Genomic DNA, 26835 nt, shown 5'->3' with positions numbered 1-26835 from the left:
TATAGTAATTTATCCCCCATATAGTAATTCATCCCCCATAGTAATTCATCCCCCATATAGTAATTCATCCCCATATAGTAATTCATCCCCCATATAGTAATTCATCCACCATAGTAATTCATCCCCCATATAGTAATTCATCCCCCATAGTAATTCATCCCCCATATAGTAATTCATCCCCCATAGTAATTCATCTCCCATAGTAATTCATCCCCCATATAGTAATTCATCCCCCCTATAGTAATTCATCCCCCATATTAAGTCCCCAAGTCCCCCCTGTGTCAATTCACTTACCTTTGCTCCGTGCGTTCCTCTCGCCGTGTTCCCGCGCCGTTCCGGTCTTCAGGGCGGACTGTGAGAGGAGCCTAGCTCCCCTCCCCTCATGTTCGTCACGCTGCCCCGCCTACACACATCCTGACAGCCACATCCGCGGGCCGGATTAAAAGGTCCACCGGGCCGTAGTTTGCCCATTGCTGCTCTAGACTTTCTGTTTGCCAGATTATTGTGCTTATGTCATTATCTTGTGTACTGACCTTTGGCTAAAAATTCACCAACCACCCTTCACCACTGTTTACTTATAACCTGATGCCCTTGGTTGCCAAATTTGACTTGATCACAAACTATGTTACATAGTCTGATTGAAAAAAGACAAAAGTCCATCCAGTTCAACCATTAAAAAAAACCATTATAATCCTATACCCACATTTGATCCAGACTTCTTGCTCCTATACTGCTACTGTTCTTTGTGTACCAAACTTTTCCTGCTTATAACCACGGAGTTACATACTGTTGCAGGCAATAGACTCCAAGATTATGATACCTGCATTTTGCTGTGACTTTCCATAGGTACCTGCCTCTGGCCCAGCAGGTGCCTGTGTTGCATTCTAGGAGGAATGTTTAACATAAAAGGCACTTCTGCGTACTTTTACTACATTTGAAATTTTTGATAATACTTTTAGCAAGAACAGTATAATACCTTTATAAGTATGATTTCAAACTTAAAATGTAAGTCCAGCTAATACTTTTTTTTTTCTTTACTTTTGTAGTGGGGAAAGGTTAGGATCTTAAAGTGTTACTTAACCCAGGACTCTGCATTCATTATATCTGGTCTCTCCGAGTACACACAACATGAAAATGCAATTATTTAGTAAATATAAACTGCAATATACCTTTTCTCATCAGCAGTTAGAGCAGTCTTGTGACATCTATCAGTGTCCAGCAGAGCACTGGTTAAAGCTTGTAGGAGGAGTTTTCATTTTGCTCTAGGAGGATGCAGGACCCCTGACCTCTGTCTGGACAGTGCTGATTGGCCCTGTGCTGATCACATGCACTGTGCAAAGAAAAAAAAAAGCCTCTCTAGCAATACACACCAAACTGAACATGTGCAGAGCGACTCCACACTATATGTCTTATCAGGAGATAAGAGAGGGACACTGGAAAAAGGGGAGGATCAGAGAAGTCAGGATCAAACAGCCTTTTTACACAGAGGATTAACCTGTTAGGTTCCACAGTGAGTATAACAAGCATGCTTTACTGCATATACAGACTGATTTTACTGTTGTGGGTTTAGTAACACTTTAATTACTATTCAAGGCTTTATGTTTCTCTGGAAACTCTTTACCTGGCAGGAAGCAAGAGAAATTCTCCATCAGCAATGCAGCCAGAAATAAAAATGCATTTCTTTTGTATAATGGGAAAGACTGCAGCCTTTGTCAGATTTGTATGTCTGTATCCCTATTATTTCCTCACTTCCTGTGTGGTGAGATCAGTCAACAGGACAAGAAGTGAGGGTAAAATAGTAGTTCTAATCCTTTACCGCTTTTTCTAAAGAAAATGCTTTGGCTCAACGTACACCTTTATATGCTTCTTTGACCATAATTTTGTTTAATGTTTCAGATTTCTGTAGACAAGTTTTTTCGGTTGTATACCTTCAGTGATTTCTAGATTATTGTCACTCCACTTCCTCAAACTGAACCTTTCCAAAACCGAGCTCCTAGTTTTCCCCCCAGCCTGCGCCCCCCCCCCGACTTCTCCATCACGACCAACAATGCCACCATCAGTCCCACCCCGCAAGCCAGAGTACTTGGTGTCATCCTTGACTCCAATCTGTCCTTCCAGCCCCAGGTTCAATCGCTGCCAAACTCATGTAGACTCCACCTCTGCAACATCTCCAAAATGCGTCCGTTCCTAACCCAGGAAACTACTAAGCAACTCATTCACTTCCTTATCATATCACGACTTGACTACTGTAACTCCCTCCTCACTGGCCTTCCTCACCACAGGTTATCCCCGCTTCAGTCTATCCTGAATACTGTGGCCAGACTCATCCACCTTACTAACCGCTCCGTATCCGCCCCCCTCTGCCAATCCCTCCACTGGCTTCCGATTGCCCAATGGATAAAATTCAAAATGCTAACACTGACGTACAAAGCTGTCCATAACACTGCCCCAAACTACATCACCGACCTGATATCCAAATAACACCCTAAATGTACTCTCCGCTCCTCACAAGACCTCCTTCTCACTAGTTCCCTGGTCTCCTCCTCCCATGCCCGTCTCCAGGACTTCTCCAGGGCTTCCTCCCTCCTCTGGAACTCCCTACCCCAATCCATCAGACTATCACCTACTCTCCTCTCCTTTAGGCGCACCCTGAAAACCCATCTCTTCAGGGAAGCCTACCCCGCCCTCAGCTAATTGCCGATCTCCTCCACTCCTCCTACCACTCCATCCCTCACAGCTATTCCTCCCGTACCACTATCCCCTCCCTCCTAGATTGTAAGCTCCAAGGAGCAGGGCCCTTGAACCCCTCGTGTATCGCATTGTATTGTTATTGTACTGTCTCGTGTATTGTCTCCCATTGTAATGTACAGCGCTGAGCGAACTGTTGGCGCTATATAAATACTCTATAATAATATATATTACCACTGTCTGACCAAGACGTCCATGGACGTCCTTGAATTTCAGTGGTTATACCTGGATGATTCTTGCAGACTGCAATGCTTTGTAGGCTGAAGTGATCAAGTGGCTGAATAGCCACTCAATCACTTCTGTGTGCATCCAGCTGCCGCCAGGAGCCTGGGAGCACTGCGACTGGTGGCAACTGCAGCACTACAGAGAGAGAGGATCTGATGTTGTGATGTTCCCTCTGTGACCCTGGAACCTGGAAGTGAGGTGGATTTCGGCATTTCCAGTTTCAGCTCTTTGTTTACACACATATATGTGTGTGTGTGTATATATATATATATATATATACGCATGGAGAACCTTATGCTGCTTGTAACATCATTCAGCATGACCTTTTTGGCGGTGGATCAGTGATGGTCTGGGGAGGTATATCCATGGAAGGACACACAGACCTCTACAGGCTAGACAATGGCACCCTGACTACCATTAGGTATCGGGATCAAATCCTTGGACCCATTTTCAGACCCTACGCTGGTGCAGTGGGTCCTGGGTTCCTCCTGGTGCATAGCAATGCCTGGCTTCATGTGGTGAGAGTTTGCAGGCAGTTCCTGGAGGATGAAGAAATTGATACCACTGAATGGCACCCATGCTTGCCTGACCTAAATCCAATAGAACACTTCTGGGATATCATGTTTCGGTCCATCCAACACCGCCAGGTTGCACCTCAGACTGTCCAGGAGCTCAATGATGCCCTGGTTCAGATCTGGAAGGAAATACCCCAGGACACCATCCGTCATCTCATTAGGAGCATGCCCCGACATTGTCAGGCATGTATACAAGCACATGGAGGCCATACAAACTACTGAGTACCATTTTGAGTTGCTGCAATAAAATTTCAGCAAAATGGACTAGCCTGCGCCCTGCGGCATTACTTTTTCACTTTGATTTTCGGGGTGTCTTTTGAATTCAGTCCTCTGTAGGTTAATAATTTTTATTTCCATCAGACAATGAGGCATCCTTACATTCCTAACACATTACCCAGTCCATATCACAATAGATATCCAGCATGATATTTTTCCCTATTGAGATCTGCTGTGTTTTCCTTTAATTTTTTTGAGCGATGTATACAATGTTTGGGAGTTCTAAGTAATTTTCTAGCAAACAAAAGTAGATTTTTAATGTATGTAAGAAGTGTCAGAATTGGCCTGATAGGGAAGTGATTCATTGATTAGCAGAGCAAATAATAAGTTAATTATTATATTGTACCACTAAATACTGCTTGTTAACAATTTAAAAATGTAGCTGTAACCATTTTCCTTTAACCAAATTTCCTTTACCCATACAGTATATATTTTAATGTAAAAGTAAAAAAACAATAGATAAATACATATTAACCACATGCTGTTTTTGTACCAGGACAAAAAACTTTGAAAATGTATTTTGCAATATTGTCTGGCCATTTTTGTGAAAAACATACCTCTGCTAGTCAATATGGCCACTATGTAGCCGACAAGTTTAGATATTCTACTTCCTGGGTCAGCTCACTGTTCACTGGACAAATGTGAAGATACTGATTCGCTATCCAATGAGGAGCTTGAAGGTGGTGGAGTGTCATAGAAAACTGAATAGCTGAAACAGGAAACTACTGGTAAATTGCTTATAAGGGAAATATGTGCGTCACCTGATTGGTTGTTTAGTGTGAAAAATATGTGTGAATTACAAAATTGGCTGTACAGAATTACAAATGCTTTGACAGTGCAAAGAATAAACATATTTATTTCAACTGTGTATTATACTGCTTGCCTGGAGTGTCACTTTAATACTGTGTCATGGCAGATAAAGCCAAGCATTGATGGTTACAGAGCTGTTTGGCAGGAAAATAAATTGGAAAACCTTTTGAAATTTCCGAGGGATAAGTTATATCTTCTGTTTTTCTTTAATAATACATGTTTTCCAAGTTTTGTTTGCAAGAAAGCCATTTTGTACAGTACAGCTGGCAATTATACTCTGCATTACATCATGCAGTGTACTTGATCCAAACAAATGCTTTTCTCACAATAAACTGTATGAACAGAATAAAGTTTTCTTCTTTTTTATTTTTCGTTTTAGATATTATTTTAAAATCCAAGCAAAGAATCCACATGGTTTGGGACCCATGAGCCCTTCGGTGACATTTGTAACAGAATCAGGTATGATTGCAGTTAATTATAGTAATTGTTTTATATATAGTTGACAGATTCCTACATTATTTTGTCAGAAAACAAAGAAGAAAATTGCCTGTGGCGTTGGTTCACGGATCAGGTGCTGTTTATGAACTCAGTGAAACAAATCACTGCTAGTGTTTGAGTAACAACATGGTCTACTCATTGACTAAACCTTGTAACAACTTAAAAGTAAACACATATGATCCAATGTAACAAATACTTCATACTGCGAAATTTGAGAATAAACAAATTCCTGGAGGTAAGGCTGTATAACTAGATATATATACATACACTAATGGGACCAGGTTGCTGACTCCAATCTGGCTTGGGAGGACTGATATCTGAAATGAATAAATGGGGAAGGGGAGAGAGGCACCCAAGGAACCAACATAGTGTATTATGTCATTTTGTTAAAAAGATCATTAAAATCATATAATATTGGCTTGATCCACTGGGAGATGGATGGAGAGGCAGCCACTGGAGGTGCAGAGAGGATGGGCACCCTAGAGAGCGGGATGCAAAGCCAGGAGAGTAGAAAAGTGCAAGAGATATATAAGTGGTAAAAAATTGTGTGCTGCCAAATAATTAAATAAATGGTGAAACAATTGTGAACACGAGCTCCTGCAAACACATAAAGTGTGTGTTCATCACATGTGAAATAATAAACCAATGAATAGTTCTGCGCTGCTCAAAGACACTAAACATAATATACATATAAATCCAAGAACCATGTAAAAATACTCAATAATATAAGTCCAAAAGGAAAAAAGAAGGAAAATCTCTTCAATAATGTAGGTGGGAAGAACATATTTCTACTTGAGAGTAAGCCCACAATCCTGGTGCTGTAAATCTTTAAATGATGTGCATCACCACGGTGACCATATGAAATGTGTGGACCAGGGGCGCACTGACCATTTAGAATCTCGGGCACTAACCTAGGGCCGGGGTCAGTAGGGGGCCCCATGAGATTCCCCTGGTACCTTTTTTCATAGGCTTTTTTGAGTTTAGGCAAGGACACAGGGGCCCCATGATCCCCTATTGCCCGAGGGCAACATGAGTTGTCAGTCCGCCCCTGGTGTGGACCCTCACCTTCTTGGATGGACCCATATAGAAAACAGGTCAAACGGGCATCTCCCCTTCTAATAGTGGTCTCTCCTCTGTGGATAATCCGCCTTTCATATATGGTCACTGTATCCTCCAAGTAAACCCTTTAATGGTATAGCTGGCTCTGTGGGTAGAACTCACAAACATATAAAGCGACCATAGTGCAGCACGTTTCTTAAAATCTCATAAAGTTTATTAAAAATGCACTCACATGTTACAGTAGTAAAAAAACACAGTGTGACAAAAGCTGTGAAGCTGTGATATAGACTATGCAGTTTCTCTGACCGTACTAAGTGTTCCGGCTCTGATGTCACCTGGCTCCTCCCCCCGTGTGTATCGTCAAGAACCATGTGACTTCATCAGGGGTATTGAGGATGGATTAGCATCAGTCTGTCCTCCTCCAGATGGCTGTCAGTGCAAGAGCTCCAGCCGCTCTGTGCACTAGTGAATCAGTGGATCAGGGAATCGCTGGTACCAAAGCTTCACTGGAAAGGATTGCTGTGCGGGAAAGGATGAGCAGTCTGGTATTACCGAGGGAGTAAGTGTGTGTGACTCTAGGGAACGTGTTTTCGGAAGAACAACAAACTTCCTTCATCCTTCATCAACCTCTACATTATTTTGTCCAATTCAAGTTCATTTTTCAATATTGTGGGTGTGTGTTTAACTGAAAATTAATTTTAAAGCAAGTACAGTATTTTATTTTTCTAAATATTTATATACATATTTTGTCAAAATGTTAAAATAGCATGCATTTACCTTTTTAAAGATACTTTACAAATTAGACATTCATTTATAATTTCTGCTAATGTACTCAAAACTTTTTTTTCTCCTTAGCTTTCAAAACAAAAAAACTGTTTTTCCCCTTAGCTTTCAAACAAATAAATAAGGTTAAGTATTGAGATTTTGGTTTTAAAGGGGACCTTCACCCATGAATTTGACTTCCGCCCTCCCTCCTATCCCCCCCTTCCCGCCAGAACACTCCACTCAGCACTCTCAGCCATTGGCTGAGCAGCCATGTAAAATTTTTATTTCATTATGGTTACTCATCTTTTTATAATTTCTACTTTTTCTCCTACAGATAATCCATTGCTCATCGTTAGACCCCCAGGTAAGTTTTATGCATGAATTAACAGGGATAATACCCAGTGGCTAAAATAACTTGATATTTGAATATTAGAGGAAGTCTATCATAGTATAAAATATAGACACAACTGATGCAAAATTCCTTCTAAAAAGGCTAGTAGTAGTTCGACCTGAACTTTTTGTTTACTGTTGAAGACATTTTACCCCTTATCTAAGTAACTTCTTGAACTCTGAGTGTCAGGAACAAACCATAACAATTTTGCAAATGCTGTCTGCCTGACTTGTATGATAACTCTGTAAGCATCCATATTATCCAAGTCACTGATGAAAAACATGCATGCAAATCAGAAATCATCTGATCATTATGACAGGCAGGCAAAATAAATTTTCAGAATAAGAGGTCTGCAATGGAAGCTTCCAGGTTCCTCTGATGATAGATTTAAGTAGCATGTGTACTTGAATTGTGACAACCAGAATATCATGACAATGTAACTTTTCTTTGAAGGTGGTGAACCCATTTGGATTCCATATGCATTCAAACATGACTCAAGTTATAGTGGCTGTCAAGGAAAACAATATGTCAAACGCACATGGTACCGAAAGTTTGTTGGGGTCATGCTCTGCAATTCTTTGCGATATAAGATTTATCTCAGTGAAAATCTAAGAGGTAAGACTGTTTATTTACAAAAGATTTATTTTCATCGTTAATGGACATAAAAGCCAAGTGTTGCTATAATTTTTTGGAGTAATCATCTAAAGCTGAACTTTAAGAAGGAAAAATGAATGCATCTCTGTAGTCTTCAATAAATCATTTAAAATATTTCCAAATGCAAAGCATCTATATATGATTTGATATCAGTCTCTTTCAATCCCCTGTACTGCAACACTCAGATTGGAAGAATACTGAAATCAACCAAATGGGTGCTCTACATGCAAATCGGGGAGCACACAAGGTCAATTACCCTGAAAATAGCACAACCAATAAACCTACAATGGATGTCTCAACCCCAAAGCCATAGCTAAAAACAAACTATATACTGTATAGGTAACCTAACAATAAACAAAGTAGCCCAAATGCAGGAAAGAAAATGGCATACATCTTTATTTTATCAAATAAAACACACCTACAATTGTGTAAAAATGTTCAGTCCCTGGGGACTTGGCTAGTTACATTTTAACAAATACCCCCATATCTAACTATTCGTGCTGGAGGTCAGTGGACACATTTATGCTGCAGCTGTGGTTGTTGTGCACCACAATAATGGACATATTTTATTTTATGCTCTAAATGTTGTAATGTAACCTTCCCAAAGGGCAAACCATGTCAGATTATCACACTGCACAACCCAACATTTATATATATATCTGTATTGCACACATGAAAATTGGCAATAATGTGCTTACATGTAGAATCCATATACAATGGTAAATAACATAGCATAGTCCCATGAGTAAATACACCTCAATATTCTAAATACGTGAAACCCCCCACACAATCACCACATAAAAGAAAGTGACACTTTCCCCCTTGAAAGTTAACAAAATGATATAAGACTTTCCTTCACCTCACTCCCCAAATCCAAATAAATAATCCAAGTACTCCCCAACTACCTAACAAAATATTATAAATCTCCCAAATCAATTAAATAATATATAAATATTAAATGAAAATAAAATTAATATAATATAAAATATAAAATAAATGTCCAAATATATAAAAGTCCAAAACAAACGTTCACCAACACCATACAAATCCAGTAAGTTGAATTTCCAATTCCTCTTCCAATTCTCATGATACCTCGAAAAAAGAATACTATAATAGTGTATTACCTTCTAAATAACAAATTAACAGTATGTAAATGTATCAGTGCAACCAATAAATAAGTGCACCAAAATAAAAAACCAATACAACTGTGAATATTACGTGAATCATGCGATCAGTGAAAATATAACAATGCATGAAATTAAAGAAAAAAAAAAATATAACCAAAAATATAAATAAATTCAAAGATCATCAACTACAGTACATCAGTGAAACAAATAAGATATGTAAGTGAACACTTCAATTCATATAGTGAGCACTCTGTGACCACCTCCAAATAGTGATATTAAATACCATTACCCTCAGGTAGTATTCACAAGCTTATCTCGATATTCTTGGTAAATGTACTACTTCCAAGCTTTCATTTACTTCATAAGCCAATCCTCCATATTGCTCATAAAGCAAAGGAGACTCATGTAATAGGTATTCCAAGTATAAGGACAATTTAATAAAATATTTTACATTGGGGTATAATAATTGCAGCTATGTGGCAAACAAACCAGCCTTGAAGTCTTTAGGGTATGGAAATGTTTTCCAGCAATCAAAATGGTCATGGCGACACTTCCGGTTTTGCGTGCAAGAGTCAGACGTCACGTCTCTAACGCGTTTTGTCTCTTCCGGACTTCATCTGAAGGGATTTTATATATTTGGACATTTATTTTATATTTTATTTTATATTATATTTATTTTATTTTCATTTAATATTTATATATTATTTAATTGATTTGGGAGATTTATAATATATTGTTAGGTAGTTGGGGAGTACTTGGATTATTTATTTGGATTTGGGGAGTGAGGTGAAGGAAAGGCTTATATCATTATAGCATAGTCCCAGTTATACCTGCAAAACTGGCATATTGTGCTGGATGGTACACAGCTGCAAATAAATACACAGCCACTACAATAACTAAGTGTTCAATCACAAACTGGAGTGCAGTTGAGTGAGATTGCATGTGGATGGATAACCATCACAATGGTTGGTGATCCACGCTGATATTGAAATGGGTAGGTAAACGTTCCAGATCCACTATGGTTTCTCTTGTTGGAATTCTCAGAATAAATGGATATCCTTCAGTCTGGAAAGATTAATGTGTCCTGACTGCTGATGGAAATGAGACCAAAGCTTAACTGGGGACCAGCTCTGCAAATCCAGCTAACTTGATGATGAAATTATGATATACTATGCATGAGTGGTGTTCTTTGGATGCAACTCAGCATTCTCTCTCCTCCAAACACGACGAGTTGTGTTTCTACCAAACAGTTCTATTTTGGTTTCATCTGACCATATAACATTCTCCCAATCCTCTTCTGGATCATCCAAATGCTCTCTAGCAAACTTCAGACGGGCCCGGACATGTACTGGCTTAAGCAGGGGGACACGTCTGGCACTGCAGGATCTGAGTCCCTGGCGGTGTAGTGTGTTACTGATGGTACCCTTTGTTACATTGGTCCCAGCTCTCTGCAGGTCATTCACTCCCCCCGCGTGGTCCTTGGACTTTTGCTCACTGTTCTTGTGATCGTTTTGAACCCACGGGGTGAGATCTTGGAGCCCCAGATCGAGGGAGATTATCAGTGGTCTTGTATGTCCTCCATTTTCTAATTATTTCTCCTACAGTTGATTTGTTCACACCAAGCTCCTTGCCTATTGCAGATTCAGTCTTCCCAGCCTGGTGCAGGTCTACAGTTTTGTTTCTGCTGTCCTTCGACAGCTCTTTGGTCTTCACCATAGTGGAGTTTGGAGTTTGACTGTTTGAGGTTGTGGACAGGTGTCTTTTATACTGATAACAAGTTCAAACAGGTGCCATTGATACAGGTAATGCGTGCAGGACAGAGGAGCCTCTTAAAGAAGAAGGTACAGGTCTGTGAGAGCCAGAAATCTTGCTTGTTTGTAGGTGACCAAATACTTATTTTCCACCATAATTTGCAAATAAATTCTTTCCAAATAAGCCAATGTGATTATCTGGATTTTTTTTCTCATTTTATCTCTCATAGTTGAGGTCTACCTATGATGCCAATTACAGACCTCTCTCATCTTTTTAAGTGGGAGAACTTGCACAATTGGTGGCTGACTAAATACTTTTTTGCCCCACTGTATATCTGAATGTTCTTGTGTGCTGTTGAATCTCAGTATTAACTAATCCCCAATTGATTTAATGAAATAATGATATTTGTCACAGCATTACAGCCCCAAAAGGAATAAATAAAAGGACTTGATCCTTTAACAGAACAATAAAAGTGCAACAGACAGCATTACAGCAGTCAGGAAATAAAGTAAACCCGCGCCACAGAAAACTCAAAACCTCAATAAATAAATGCTGCTGCTCATAGATGGAAGAGACATCAATAAATATGTACAAAAAAGGGTATATATATATATATAAAAAATAAAAATATTATATATAAACAAAGTCCGGAAGTCCCAAATCAGTAGTTAGAATTGTGCTCCAATCAGAACACAATGCTCAAAAAACTCTCCAATGTGCCCACACCATGGTGTGGACATGTTGGAGAGTTTTTCTGAGCACTGTCTTCTGATTGGGGCACTACAGCAGTCATGGCCATATAAGAATGAATCACACTAGAACCCTGGTGTTGTCTCCCAATGCAATCAGGTGACAGACTCAAATGAGAATGTTAAAATATGCCTGTGCCTTGGGACTTACAAAGTTGCAAGATGGTCACAAACACCTACTGCATATGTGTGATATGAATTCACCTCTGTCAATGACTGTATACTGTATGCTTCTATAGTGATTATAATACTCATAGCCCCTACTGGCACCTCAATCATGATGCCAGTAGTGCTACAACAGGCTCATTGCAGACAGTAAATTATAGGTGCATGCTAAAGTCCCAGAATAAGCAGTCAGGGTACCACAAACAAGTAGCTGAGTGTGTTGAAATAAAATCTCCCATGTGGCGTACTTATGACGTACTACAAAAAAAGCTTCACTTTTTCTCTGTCAATGCCTACAATGACATTTTCTTAAATTAATAATTTATTATCTGGTTTCGGGAATGGGAGGAGATATAACGTTTGTATTTCCTGAAAGCAGATATTATTTCCACACTTACAAATCACAATAATATTTTAGAAGATTTTACAGCATTCTCTTGATATTTAATCTGATTGCCCTCATCTTTAAGAAAGAAATATAGTATGTATTATATAAAATTGTGAATGTAAAAGATAAATGAAATGAAAAGGTGTGTGAACTAATTTGCATCAAATCACAATGATCCTTTATTCCTATAGAAATAAGTACTGTCGTAATTAATTCATTTATAATTCTATAGCATTTTTCCCCCTGGGGACTCGTGTACAATGACGCAGCCATCTTGAGTTCATGCAGTAGAATAATCATACCTTTAGCCACTTTTAGAAAGGAATCAATTAACCTAGAAACATGTATTTGGAGTGTGGGGGGAAACTGGTGCACATGAAGGAAACCCATGCAAGTATAAGTAAATTCAATGCAGATGGTGTCCTGACTAGGGCCTGAACCAAGAACCCCAGTGCTTCAAGGCAGAATTGCTAACCACTATGAGACATACTGTACATACCAACATCAATCAAGCCACTGTTCACTCTCTGATGATAAGCATTTTGTATTCTCATTCCCCTGTTTGCTTCTTTTGTTTGCCCTCTCATTAACATCAGTTGTGTCTGTTTTATTACCAGCTGACCCATAAATATCCGACTCATTACCAATCCTGTCAACATAATCTTTCTTTTCTTTTTAAGACACATTTTACAGTATAGGTGACAGCTGGGGGAGAGGAGAGGATCACTGTCAGTTTGTGGATTCCTATATGGAAGGAAGAACAGATCCTCTCTCTGAATTCCTGCCAACAACTAAAGGTGAGTGACATCACAGTCTCAACTTACATGTATGCATTTCCAAATAAATGACAAAGAGAAAAAAGGGATTTATTTTTCAGCACATGCCATACAAAGGTCTCTTTTATTCTTTATATTATAAAATGGGATATAGCACCCACAATATCCATGGGTAAAAAGTGTTAAAATTCATATATTAAAGACATTTCATCCAGTTTATACAGCAGCCAATAAATTTAAAATATTATTTAAATGTATGATTATTCATGTGTGAAATAACATTCAGAATTACTGTAAATATTCACTTACATTTTATTATTTTACATGTATATGTTTTTAAACTATATATACACACATTATATTGCCAAAAGTATTGGGACACCCCTCTACATCATTTTATTCAGGTGTTCCAATCACCTCCATGGCCACAGGTGTATAAAATCAAGCACCTAGGCATGCAGACTGCTTCTACAAACATTTGTGAAAGAATGCAGGCCATAGATGGGTCGAAAAACGGCAGATTTTTCTTTTAAAAAACGAAAAATCGGTCGCTCAAGCGGCCGACATTACCATCAATGGTAAAAAAAATCGACCGATTTTCATCCCTTCTACAGCTGGCAAAAAGTGTCCCTGCAGAGAGCTCCGCTATATCTTTGACAGTTCTCTGACAGTTCCTTGACATTTATAGAGGTTGCAACAATGTATCTATTTGTTTCCATTTAGGATACAGATGTTTTTATTCGGAAACAAATAGATACAATGTTGCAACCGCTGTAAATGTCAAGGAACTGTCAGAGAACTGTCAAAGAAATAGCGGAGCTCTCTGCAGGGACACTTTTTGCTGGACTGGAATTCCTCTTATTTTCATCCTACTTCTTCTTCTTCATCATCCTCATCCTCTTCTTCTTCTTCATCCTCATCCTCTTCTTCTTCTTCTTCTTCATCCTCATCCTCTTCTTCTTCATCATCATCATCTTCCTCATCCTCTTCTTCTTCATCCTCATCCTCTTCTTCTTCTTCATCCTCATCCTCGTCTTCTTCTTCATCCTCATCCTCTTCTTCTTCTTCTTCATCCTCATCCTCTTCTTCTTCTTCTTCTTCATCCTCATCTTCATCCTCATCCTCTTCTTCTCCTTCTTCTTCTTCTTCATCATCCTCATCCGCATCCTCTTCTTCTTCATCCTCATCCTCTTCTTCTTCTTCTTCATCCTCTTCTTCTTCCTCTTCTTCTTCATCCTCTTCCTCTTCTTCTTTTTCTTCTTTTTGTCTTCCTCTTGCAGGTCACTGCTCATGCGCAGATTTTTTATCGGTAAAAAAATCGGCCGATTTGCCCACTAATTGCCGCGAAAATCGGCTGATCGGCAAAATCGGACGATTTTTTTCCAACTTTACCAAAAAAAAAAAACGGCCAAAATACCGAAGAACGGCCGAACAAATAGCCCACTAACGATCCGAAAATCGGCCGATTTTATTTTCGGCCAAAAAATCGGCCAATTTTCGACCCATCTATGGCCTGCATAAGTTGCTCTCAGGAACTCAGTGAACTCAAGCGTGGTACTGTGATAGGTTGCCACCTGTGCAATAGGTTCATCCATGAAATTTCCTTGCTACCAAATATTCCACAGTCAACTGCTAGTTGTATTAAAACAAACTGGAAGCAACTGGGAACAACATCAACTCAGCTGCGAAATGGTAGGCCACTAATGACAGAACGGGGTCAGAGCATGCTGAAGCACATGGTGTGCAGAAGTCACCAACTGTCTGCAGAGTCAGTGGCTAAAGACCTCCAAACTTCGTGTGGCCTTCAGATTAGCACAACAACAATGCATAGAGAGCTTCATAGATTTTATTTCCATGGCCGAGCAGCTGCGTCCAAGCCTTACATCACCAAGTGCAATGCAAAGCATCGGATGCAGTGGTGTAAAGCATGCCGCCACTGGACTCTAGAGCAGTGAAGACATGTTCTTTGGAGTGACAAATCACACTTCTCTGTCTGGAAATCTGATGGATGTGTCTTGGTTTGGCGGTTGCCAGGAAAATGGTACGTGCCTGACTGCATTGTGCCAAGTGCAAATTTTGGTGGAGGGGGGATTATAGTGTGGGGTTGTTTATCAGGGGTTAAGCTTGACCTCTTAGTTCCAGTGAAAGGAACTCATATTATTATTATTATACAGGATTTATATAGCGCCAACAGTTTGTTCAGCGCTTTACAATGGAACGGGAGACAATACAGCAACAATACAGTTCAATACAAGAGGGAAAGGAGGGCCCTGCTCCTTGGAGCTTACAATCTAGGAGCCAGCATACCAAGACATTGTGGACAATTTCATGCTCCCAACTTTGTAGGAACAGTCTGGGGATGGCCCCTTCCTGTTCCAACATGACTGCACACCAGTGCACAAAGAAAGGTCCATAAAGACATGGATGAGCATGTTTTTGGTGGAGGAACTTGATTGGGCTGCACATAGTGCTGAACTCAACCCGATAGAATGCGATGAATTAGACTGTGAGCCAGGCCTTTTCGTCCGACATCCATGCCTGACCTCACAAATGCTCTCCTGGAAGAATGGTCAAACATTCCCATAGACACACTCCTAAACCTTGTGGACCGCCTTTCCAGAAGAGTTGAAGCTGTTATAGCTGCAAAGGGTGGGCCAACTCAATATTGAACCCTACAGACTAAAACTGGGATGCCATTAAAGTTCATCTGCTTGTAAAGGTAGGCGTCCCAATACGTTTGGCAATATAGTGTTTAATAGTTAACTGATAGTTAAAGAAACCTTTGTTCAACTATCCGTACATATGTATCGATGTATACAAGCAAGCTGTGGTATTCACCCTTAAGAGGGAAACTGTAAGGCAACAAGCCCATATATCTGAACAGAGTTAAAACAAACAACTGGGGGCACATCAGAAAACAGCATGGTAAATCCCCAAGATAAAAAAAACAGGATGGGGAAAAGGTCCACCATGAGAAAGAAAGAAAGAGAAAGAAAGAAAGAAAGGTACCTCAGATGATATATGGAAAGTCTAGGCCCAATGGCGTGTACATTGCCTATCCCAGCTCTCAAGCACAAGAGCTCAGAATAACCTGCCACGAGCCCTCACCCCTTTCAACCCCACCAGAAACTTCATTTCTAGCCCCAAGGTATGATGCTTTCTGTCAATACATTGCATGTGCTAGAAGCGTACAAGGGACTTCATCGTCTGCACTTGCAAACTCTGGAGTTGATTTATTAAAACTGTAGAGTGCAAACTCTGGTGCAGATGTGCATGGTAGCCAATTAGCTTCTAACTTTAAACCCTGGAAACTGATTGGTTTCTATGCAGAGCTTTTTCAAGCTCCAGTTTTACTAAATCAAAAGTGTGTTACACTGTGCATGTCCAGGCCATCCCAGAGACAGTACTGGAAAGTAAAGCAGGATGCATGCAAGAAAACTACCATCATTCCTTGGGATGCCAAAAAAACCCAGAAACTCAGTGCCAAGAGATTAAAAGAAATAAAAATGAATCAATTGCAATATAGAAACTCAAAGTACAAACAACACACAGTATAGACATATCATATAATGATATTAAGAGAAAACCACTTGATAGCATATCCCAATTATTTAATCTTACATTTATCTTTTAAAAAGGGATCAAAACCATAAAGCAATTATCTCAAGAGAACAGAAATAGGATAAAGCTGAGTTACTCATTGAAGCTAGGAAGAATATTGATCCTTAAATCATAAATCCATTTTGCATCTTTGTAAAATCTTCTTCTTAAAGTCACCCCCTCAAGGATTAGGGAGAATCCTATCAAGGGCCAGAAAAGTAGGTTATCTGTTTTATACCCATAATTAAAGGCAAAATGCTTTCCTATGGGTTCGTTTTGCCACATAGTAGGCACCAGGTGGACATATAGGGAGATATATAAAATAATAAAGTGCAGCGCTATAAAGACACATCACATGAGTAATGTGAATATCACCATTAATAATATTTACTCAAAAAGAAAAATATAAAGTGATAAAATAACAAATGTGTGAGAAAAGACCAACAAATCTGTTATAGAGACTCTTTTCAAAGTCCATATATAGTGATGGAAAACCATAAAAAGTGTTAAAGTGCAAAAAACTTTTTAGTCAGAGTAAATAAAACACCACCAAGTGTTTTGCAAAGAGTTTATGTATGAAAAGCTCCGGCCAGTGATGACACAGTGTACCCGATCCAGAACACACACAACAGCTTCTTACTAGAAGAGAATGACCCCTGTATGAACAGATAAGTCAGGCAGTGCTTCAGAGGATTACAAAATCTAATCCAGCATCTAACCTCCTCTGGCTGGTGAATGCAAAGAACATGCTTTCAAAGTTGCTCAAAAACAAAATGCAAGAGATACTTCCATAGTGTAGAACTGTTGGACAAAATGTATTGAAAGATAGAAATAACACAATCTTTAAATGACAACAGGCACAGAAATTATATCAGATGTGGCATTCCTATGGGTTGCTGCAGGTCAGACATAAGCTCTCAGTCAATCACGCTCCGTGTCTGTGATGACATCACCATTTGTAGGCCCCATCCTACGCGTTTAGTCAGACATGACGTCGTCTTTAGGATGAGCTGAAAAGCATACAACTGGTTTTCCATCACTTTTTATGGACTTTGAAAAGAGTCTTTATAACAGATTTGTTTAGTCTTTTCTCTCACCTTTGTTTTTTTATCACTTTTTATAGTATATATATCATTCATGGTGATATTTATATTACTCAATTTATGTGTCTTTATAGTGCTGCACTTTATTCTGTTAAGTTTTTGAGTTTATGTATCCTAACTCTTAGTGCTGGCAGCTTCTGCTGTTTTACCGAATCGCAGTGTTGTTCTTTTATATAAGGAGATATATCACACCAATAGTTTGACAGTTTTTACAGTTTCTCAGGCTATATCAATGTTTATCCAGAAGTGCCTTTTGTTAGTGCAGATAAATTTACAGTGAGCGCATCTCTCACATTTGAACATGCCATGCATTAACCAATTGGTAGTAGCTGTAAAATGCCTAGGTACTAGATGGTTATGGAAAGAAGGACATTTAAAAAAAAAAAAAATGTCTTTTATCAATACATATGGAAAAAAATCTGTCATTTCAGAAAAAATAAATACTAACGTTTCATGAAAGGTAGAAGTTTTAATTACTACATTTCTTAATAATCAATGTCTTCTCCCATTCACCTGATTGTTTTTTCTAATATAGTAGCAAATCTGGGGCTAATTTTAATGCATTTGTATCTATGTTTCGGAGATTTTTCACCATCACCTCAGGCTAACAGATGGATCTGTAACTTTTTTCCATTTACTACTTAATACAAATGTTATTAAACCAGAGCATATACATAACATATACAGTGCATTCACCAATGAAAGACAATGGTGATTAGAAACAGGGAATATTATTTACTAAATCAGTAGAGAACATTCACTTAGCGAAGGGATTAATTTAAGATTTTTTTTTTTATGGGTACAGAATCATGTAGGGAAATAAAAAAAAAAGACAGCACCTTACACATAATTTGATTACTAAACTTATACTATCTAGTAATAGCTTTGATACCCTTCCTGAATACTCCTATTCTTGCTCCTCTGATCATGCTGCACTATTCTTCAAAATCTTTCCTGTCTGTCTCCGTTCCTTCCATCAGACTAGAAAGTGATGGTAAATCTCTCCAATGAGAACACAGACAAAAGAAAAACACATTTTGTTGTAGACTGAGGTGCAGAATCATTTTCTTCCTTCATTAAAAGAGCCAGCAGGAATAGGTTCTATTCTGACATGTTTCTTGCCAGGCACAGCACTCTATCAGAGAGACAAACTGAGTAAGTGCTGTGCCTAGTTTGAAACGTGTCAGAATAGAACTTGTTCCTGCTGGATCTTTTAATAAAGGAAGAAAGTCATTTTTCATCTCGGTGTGCAGCATTCCTTTTCTTGGTACAGTCGATTGTTTCAGTAGAGACAAGCCAAGCCAGCACCTGAAATGTAATTGTGGAGTGTGGAGCCTGATTTCGCCTTGAGCAGCATGTGAAATATTTGAAATTTTTTTTTGAGTTAGGAAAGAAAAGAAATGTTTCTGAAAATGTCTGATTGTTGTCTAAAAAATAAAAACATTATATGAATATAGTTTCTCATTACATGTAACTCTTCATGAATAAGAGAATAGATTCTCTGTTGTGCAATTGTGAATGATTTGTTGTCACTTCTTAGCATTAGTAAACACCCTGGGGTTGATTTACTAAAGGCAAATAGGCTGCTCACTTTCCAAGGGAAATTTTACTTTGCAAAATAACTTTCTCCAGAGCTTAGTCAATGAAGTGAAGCTCCGCTGACTTCTAACATCCAATCATGTGCAAGCAAAAATGCTGTTTTTTTTTATAATTTTTCCTTGCACGCGATTGCTCCCTTGCAAAGTGAGCAGCCTGTTTGCCTTTAATAAATCAACCCCTCTGTGTTGCTATATTGGACTACCATGAGTGTATATTTGTGATCTAACATAGAAAATTATATTTTGTAGGTTATTACCGCCAATACACTCAGGAGCCTGTAATGTTTGGAGAAATAGGTTTTGGAACGCCTCATAATTATGTTGGTTGGTATGAATGTGGTGTGCCCATACCTGGAAAATGGTAATGGTTTTACCAAGAAGCTGGTGCTGCTTCGTGGATATACTATACAATAATGTTTTAAAGAACTGTGCTGAAAGAAAAGGACAAAATATCTTGACAGATCTTCAAGCATCAAGACCAAAAGACTAGATACTGTGTGAAACTGAAATATGGTGCTGCTTCCAAATTGTCTGAGAAGCACAAGTGGAACCCTGCTTTTGTTCATGCGGTGGCCTGGATACAGCCCACTCACCATGAAACACCCTTGGATCAGAATACAAACTTTGTGTAATCCTATAACTTGCAAGAACTACCTAAGCTTGCTGTGCGTGCTTACTTGTGAGTTAAATATTGACTGTTTTTTACATGGAAGTCTTTATCGTTCACCAATGGCAGACCATTGTGCGCTTCAGAGTTACACATTGCAATCACGCTTACTTTATTAGTAATCATCCAATATAGAAGAATCTACTTTTGAACAAGCACTCACTGGGCTATTCCTAAGGACAGTCTGAATTTATTGTCTTGTTGTCTTATCCCGAATTCATACTTGTATGCACTAGTGAAAATAGGAATAAATGGTTGAGATTCACAGTGTTTACAGTTCACATATTTTTGAGACCCTTAACACCTCTGTGCTTATAATGCAATTCCTGTTTCTAATTAGCATAGATGAACCATATGAAAGGAAACTGATCTGGTTGGTATGGTTGACACAGACATATCCTTTCAGATACACTTTGAAGCTTACTGATGTCAGTTAGTGATGTGTTGTTCCAAAACAATGAGGTTGTTTTACTAAAGGCACATTTACTGTGCACTTTTTAAGTGCATCTGCACTCATTTTCCCCAGAGCATATTGAATGTGGTGAAACTCTGTTGATTTCCCTCATCAAATCATGTGCAAGTAAAAATTCTGTTTTTTATATTTTCGTTGCACCTGATTGGATATTCTTTAAAAAGTGAAGCTTCACTACGTTTACTAAGCTCCAGGAAAAAATAGTGCAAATTCACTTGCAAAGTGCGCAGTCTTTTTGCATTTAGTAAATCACCCTCTAAGTGTGCATGCCACAGTGTGTCTTTTCAGTTTGGCTCTGTGAAGGTCATTCTACTAAGTATGCCCTTAAAACTATTGGTTCTAAAGGGCTACTATGCATTTACAAGCAAAGTGAATTAAAAGTGTCCATATCAGCCTAATCTGCTTTCTTTGAGGAACCTTCTGTGCTCATAGCTAGGAATGAGCAAATCTACCTTATTTTTGGTTAGCAAGCAGGTTCAAGATTCTAGCTTGCAGTTCTTAAACCTTTGCAACTATATGCCTAAGACGCAGTGCCCACACCAAGGGACCTCTGTATATACCACGGTCCTACTTCTATAATTTGCAGAGTCTCCATAGTAGGAGCACATGTATCAATGGATAGGTTGAGGGCAGGTGTGCCTGGAGGGAGCCCACTCTTCCTTAAAGGCACAGTGACACGTGATTCCCAGCAATAGCACAATGGCAGCAAAGGCATCTAGTGTGTCCCTGAACCCAATTCAACCAACCGAACAAAAAAAATGGCAATTGCCCCAATCTATAACTAGCCTTTACATCAAGGTGCACATGCAAGGACAATGCACAGCACAAACAAACAAAAGATTTCCCAGCACACTTGCCAGCCAGCCTGCAGAACAACCAAATTGCACTAACAGTTAGACAGGGTAATTTGGTTGTTTTGCAGGCTGCGTAGTAAGTGTGCTGGGAATTTTGTGTTTGTTTGAGATCTGCGGTGCCGTTTCATGTGCACCTTGCTGTCAGGGCTAGTAATAGGTTGGAGTGGATGCCATTTTTTTGTGCAGTTCTTAAACCTTGCAGCAAACCCCATTGAAGTTGATAGGGGGAAATCTTGTTATTATAGCCATTCTGAAATTTTGCCTATTTGTAGGGCTAATAAGCAAGCTATTGTCAAACAAAATACATGGAAACAAGGGCACTACTATGGGGAAACTGTGAATCCAAGGGATTCAGAATGAACTCATAGGAGTGGCAACCTCATCTTGTTAAGAATCTATTGGCCACTAAAGATGACTTTTGAATAAGCCATAGAAGCAATACGCATTCTTCAGGTTCATCTCAATAACTAAAGCAGCCAAGCACTAGCTCACACACATAGGAAGTAACTTCTGAATACACTCTGAGAATGACAAATATATTTATACACAAACTTAAGTTGTGAATTTCTAGCAGCAGAGAACTTGCAAGCGAAATGTACCATTGGAGCCAGAGCAAGCAAATGACCCCCATTGGAACTTTTATTTTTGCACTCAAAGGTGGTACTTTGGTCAGCAGTTTTGAGAAAAACAGAGCTTTTGTGTTTAGGTGTTTTACAGTCACCAGTCTGTTCACCCTCAACAAATGTGGCATTATATTATATTTTGATTAATTGATTAAAAAAGTGAAATCTCTTTTTGAAATTGCATGGTATTGGTTCACTGTATAGTGACATCATACAGTTTACTTTTGATCTAGAAAGTCTAACAATGTTGTATAAAGATACAGTATAAATGTATTCCTGTAGCTGCAATACATCCTTTATATTTGTGTATGTAATGAAGACAGCTCTTGGAATCAGCATCCCAATATAATTGTAAAATGTAAGCCTCATAAGAAAGTGTGCTTTTCTGCTATTTATAATTTTGAAATAATATACTATATGACCAGTGAGCAATAATTATTAAAATGATTTTTTATTAGATTTCAAACTGGATTTGAAATCAATTTGGTTAATATATAGGACAAATAAATGACACAAAAGTAATGTATAACCCCAAGTTCTAATTTGTTATCTTTTTGGAAAAAAACAATATATAAAGGATACATAGGCTAATTCATTTGCTGTGAAATTATTTGCTGATCTTGTTGAAAGGCTATGCATAATTTTATCCCACTGAAGTATGCATTCTAACAGCTTTGGATTTACTTTGCAAAGAGAATGACTTAAGTAATGGCCATTTTGAAAGCTACTATGGTATAGGTTCTTATGCACTAATCTAAGCCATATGCGACTTAGTTTTGTAATGTACCATCTGTGACTGTTCTCCTGTTCAATGTCTTTTTGATAAACATTTCTGTACACCATTACAGTGTTTGTTTTCAGTAGTAGAGATTGTCTTGTGTTAGGTTTACCCTGTAGCATATTTTAACAAAGCACTCAGAACTACTATTAAAAAAAGCACTGTATTAACTATAGGAAGGTTGCAGTGCATTAATGGTAACAGTTTAATAACTCTTCAGTTTAAAAACACTAAATACATTCTAGGTGTTGTAAAACAAAAGGTGTGTAAAGTCTTATATCTTATTTTCTTTAGGAAGCTGCCACAGTGGAAAAGCCAGTCTAATGTTAGCATACATAGCAGTGTTTCTCAACCTTTTTTCAGTCAAAGCACCCTTTAAAATGATGGACAGTCCCGCGGCACCCTTTAAACTGATGGACAGTCTTGAGGCACCCCATTCTAAAATGTGAAAAACTATTCTAATAGTTTTATATAACGCAGCAGCATCCACACATGTAGGACACTCAACATTAGAGGTGATTTATTCTTCCAAAGAAAATACACTTTTGCGTACTAGTACTGAATAGAATTCCAAGGTTTCTCTTCTCCCTCAGTTTTTATTCATCACTGAGCTAATGTGGCCCCAGCACTGATGGAGAGGGGCAGGGGAGGGTCAAAAAAGGATGCTGTACAGGCAGCTGACATCCTCCTTATCAACTGATGATGTCATTGGTTGTCAGGCTGCCGGTGGTTAGAAGGTCATAATGGTGCACAATGAAAAACTGTGTCTTTGCATAACTAAAAGGCAGGGTTGTTCCACCCGCTGGCTTGTATACAAGTTATGGGCAATTTTTATACATTTTGCCAAGGTGCCCCTGAAGAAACCCCAAGGCACCCCAGGGTGCCTGGGCACCCTGGTTGAGAAAGGCTGCTCTATAGAAGCAAAGGTCTTTCTACAGAGGTCTGACACACCCCTGTAAATCCGAGGTAGATTTTTCTAAGTAGTAGTGTGCACGAGGCTTGCTCGTTGCAGAACTATACTGTAAGTCTGACTCAGCAGGGGGTGCGTCAGACCTCTTCGCAGAGACCATTACTTCCACACAAAGAGTAAGGGCCGCTATCTACAGTATACTGGCATGGGATAGGGTTTACTATTTAGGTTGTGGTTGCTTTTTAGAGAAAATGAGCTGCAAGACCTTAAAACCCTTTTTGTTTATGCCCCTGGAATGTATTTAGCTGATTTAATCTAAAAGTTCAATTGGGATTTAAGTGGTGCAGACTGTGTTGAAGGACACAAGTCTATAAATGTTTTTAATATAAATAGGCTGTAAAACATATTCCATGTTCACACCTACCCCTACTTATTTTATATCTTGTGGATATAAATGAGTCTAGTATGAGGTTAGTAATATTATAGTTATAATAAGTATATGATATTATATATGTAATATTGTACCCCCTATTGGCTAATTACAATGATGTTATGATGCAAAGAAGGGTACAGCCATCATAAAAATGCTTAAATGGGTTGAGATCGCAGAACTGGTTAACATCTGTGTAATCATGCTTATTTATTTAACAATATTATTTGAGGAGTATTAGAAACTAGAGAAAATGTTGAACAGTTGCCAATAGCAACTAATCAAATCCTTTTATGCATGTAAAAAATAATACCTAAAATTGTGCTGGTAAGTAGGATTATTTTGAATAATAATTACAATGTTAGGCAGTGTGAAAAGTCGATATTGTTTAGAAAGACATTATATTCAGGAATGGCCTTAGGCAAACAAATGTTTTTGCATTATAATATGATTTGTATAGTAGACTTGGATGATAAATTTAAAATACAACTATACAGATGAGTGGAAAAGTCTGGGAACAGGGTGAGAACTGTGTGTCGCTTGTCTACAAACCTGATAAGTAAAAAATTTCAAATTGGCACTCTCTAGAGCACAGGTGTCAAACTGGCGCCAGCTGTTGCCAAACGTCCCATGAGGCATTGTAAGGTTGACAGTTACAAGCATGATTGATTACTAAAGGTAGAGGCATGGTGGGACTTGTAGTTTGGCAACAGCTGGAGGGCCACCACTTTGACACCCCTGCTCTAGAGCAATACATCTGGTCATTAAGCATATGTGGGGAGCTCTTTTTGTTTAACTAGCAGGTTAAATAGAAAAAACCCTCAGATAACTGCATTCACACCAGTGATCTGCCATGCAGAGCTATTGTATTCTGACAGCAGGGACTCCCCTTCACTGTCAGAATACACAGATCATCGCTGCAGTCATTGGCTGAAAGTGCTGAATGAATGCTGGTCAACGTAAGCTGGTCATTAGACTGACTTCTGTTGAACAGACAGTGGTACACACAGAGTGAAATTTGGGTGGTTTCTGCTAAACCAGCCGACGTTCGGTCCGTGTATAGCAGCCTTTAGGGTGGCCATACAAGAAGGAATTACATCCAATTTCTAATGAACTGACCCAAATTCTTGCTGTAGATGGCCCTTTCAGCACCCTTCTTTCCAACAATTTTCAAATTGTAAAGGAGCTAGGCAGAAAATTGTTGGCCAAGCAGTGGCTTCATCCTATGAGATGCAGTCACTATTTTGGTATTCTAGCAGTAGCAGATGGTGAATGGCAGAATATAGTACCTGGAGGGAGATTTTTCCCTCAGAGCTGTTTTGCACAGATGAAGGGATCAATACAGTAGATTTCTCTTGTTTAGCCCCTAGGGCTGATCGACAGAAGAAAGTACTGGATATAAGTGTGTAGATGTATGGCTATCTTTACTCTTCCAGCAGTAGGTATCAGTCCATTAGAAATGTAAAGGTATTTTTTTATGCCTAGACAAAGGGATGAGCACAGATTCCACATGTGCATGGTATGGAACTTATTGAAATAGATAAGTGTTAGTTACACAGTGCACACAATCCCTCCATCTTAGTGAAGCTGTAATGCAAGATCTCCTGATTTCATACAGCTGTAACTAGTGGAGTTGTTGGAAACCTCTAGAACAATGACAATGTGCTTTGAACCCATGCATCTTCAAACCAGACTCGAACATTTTCATCTCCTACCCAATATTGTCATCTTCACTGGTTGCATTCTTTTTAGACAGCAACCAACAATACCATGCCATCAAGCATAAACCTCCTGTTGTATACATAATGAGAAAAAGGTTCACAGGCACATGGAAAGTGCCGAATAGAAGGAGCACATCAATTTCAAAATGAAACAGCAGCTATAACTGTATTATTACAGGGCCTGTTGTTATATCAGAAAGTATTAAATTAATGTGAATTACATGGAAAGAGATCAAAATTTTATATTCTAGGAATTAAAAGCTTAACCTTCTTCAAAGGCATATTTCTTGAATCGATTTAGTTGTCAAGAGACAGCAAATTGTAAAAAACCTCATCTGTAATTTTGAACAGCTTAACTTGGTGCTAGCTAGACTCCTCTAAAGTTGATTGACACGGTGCTATTGCTTGTATTGGAAAATGCAAATTTTATAAGTTTCCAGTCTGTGTTCAGGGATTAGACAACCCAGTTCAGTTATGTGCACAATAATGTTTGTTCTTTTTAATTATTTGAAATAAACATATGTCATATGAAATGAATTGTATTTTAATCCTTTTTTATGAAACTTTGTCAATATTCTGTATTTGCATTATTTCAAGATAATGGTTGCTGTATAGCATATCCATTTGCTATAGTTTAACCACTTGCCCGCCAAAGGATTTACCCCCCTCCTAACCAGGCCATTTTTTTGAGGTACGGAGCTGCGTTACTTTAACTGACAATTGTGTGGTCATGCAATACTGTACATATATAAAATTTATGTCCTTTTTTCCCACAAATAGAGCTTTCTTTTGGTGGTATTTGATCACCTGTGTGTTTTCTGTTTTCTTGCACTATAATCGAAAAAAAGGACAGACAATTTTGAAAAAAAATATATATATATTTTTACTTTTTTCTATAAAACATATCCAGTAAAAAGTTTTAAAAAGTCAAATTTTGTCATAATTTCAGGCCAAAATGTATTCTGCTACAAGTTTTTGCTAAAAAAAAATCCCAATACATATAAATTAATTGGTTTGCGTGAAAGTTATAGTGTCTACAAATGGCGATATATATACTGGAACTTTTTTTTAATACTAGTAATGGCAGGAATCAGCAACTTAAATGGCAATGATCAGAGACT

At 38.5% G+C, this 26835-nt stretch overlaps 1 protein-coding gene across 1 annotated transcript in view; it reads left to right on the top strand.

The window, feature by feature from the left end:
* The window catches only part of FNDC1 (fibronectin type III domain containing 1), a 273409-nt gene extending 247162 nt beyond the window's left edge, over positions 1-26247 (top strand). Inside the window, exons 16-20 of the mRNA XM_089669817.1 lie at positions 5014-5093; positions 7291-7320; positions 7801-7962; positions 12863-12979; positions 19509-26247. Of these exons, the coding sequence (XP_089525943.1) occupies positions 5014-5093; positions 7291-7320; positions 7801-7962; positions 12863-12979; positions 19509-19624 (505 nt within the window). The 3' untranslated portion in view covers positions 19625-26247. The remainder of the gene's footprint in view (positions 1-5013; positions 5094-7290; positions 7321-7800; positions 7963-12862; positions 12980-19508) is intronic.
* Positions 26248-26835: the final 588 nt, after the last annotated feature.

This window comes from Staurois parvus, unplaced genomic scaffold (genome assembly GCF_062004578.1).
Source record: "Staurois parvus isolate SC_StPar_1 unplaced genomic scaffold, SC_StPar_1.0 ptg000081l, whole genome shotgun sequence".
Taxonomy (NCBI): domain Eukaryota; kingdom Metazoa; phylum Chordata; class Amphibia; order Anura; family Ranidae; genus Staurois; species Staurois parvus.
This window is presented reverse-complemented; position numbering and strand designations above follow the sequence as displayed.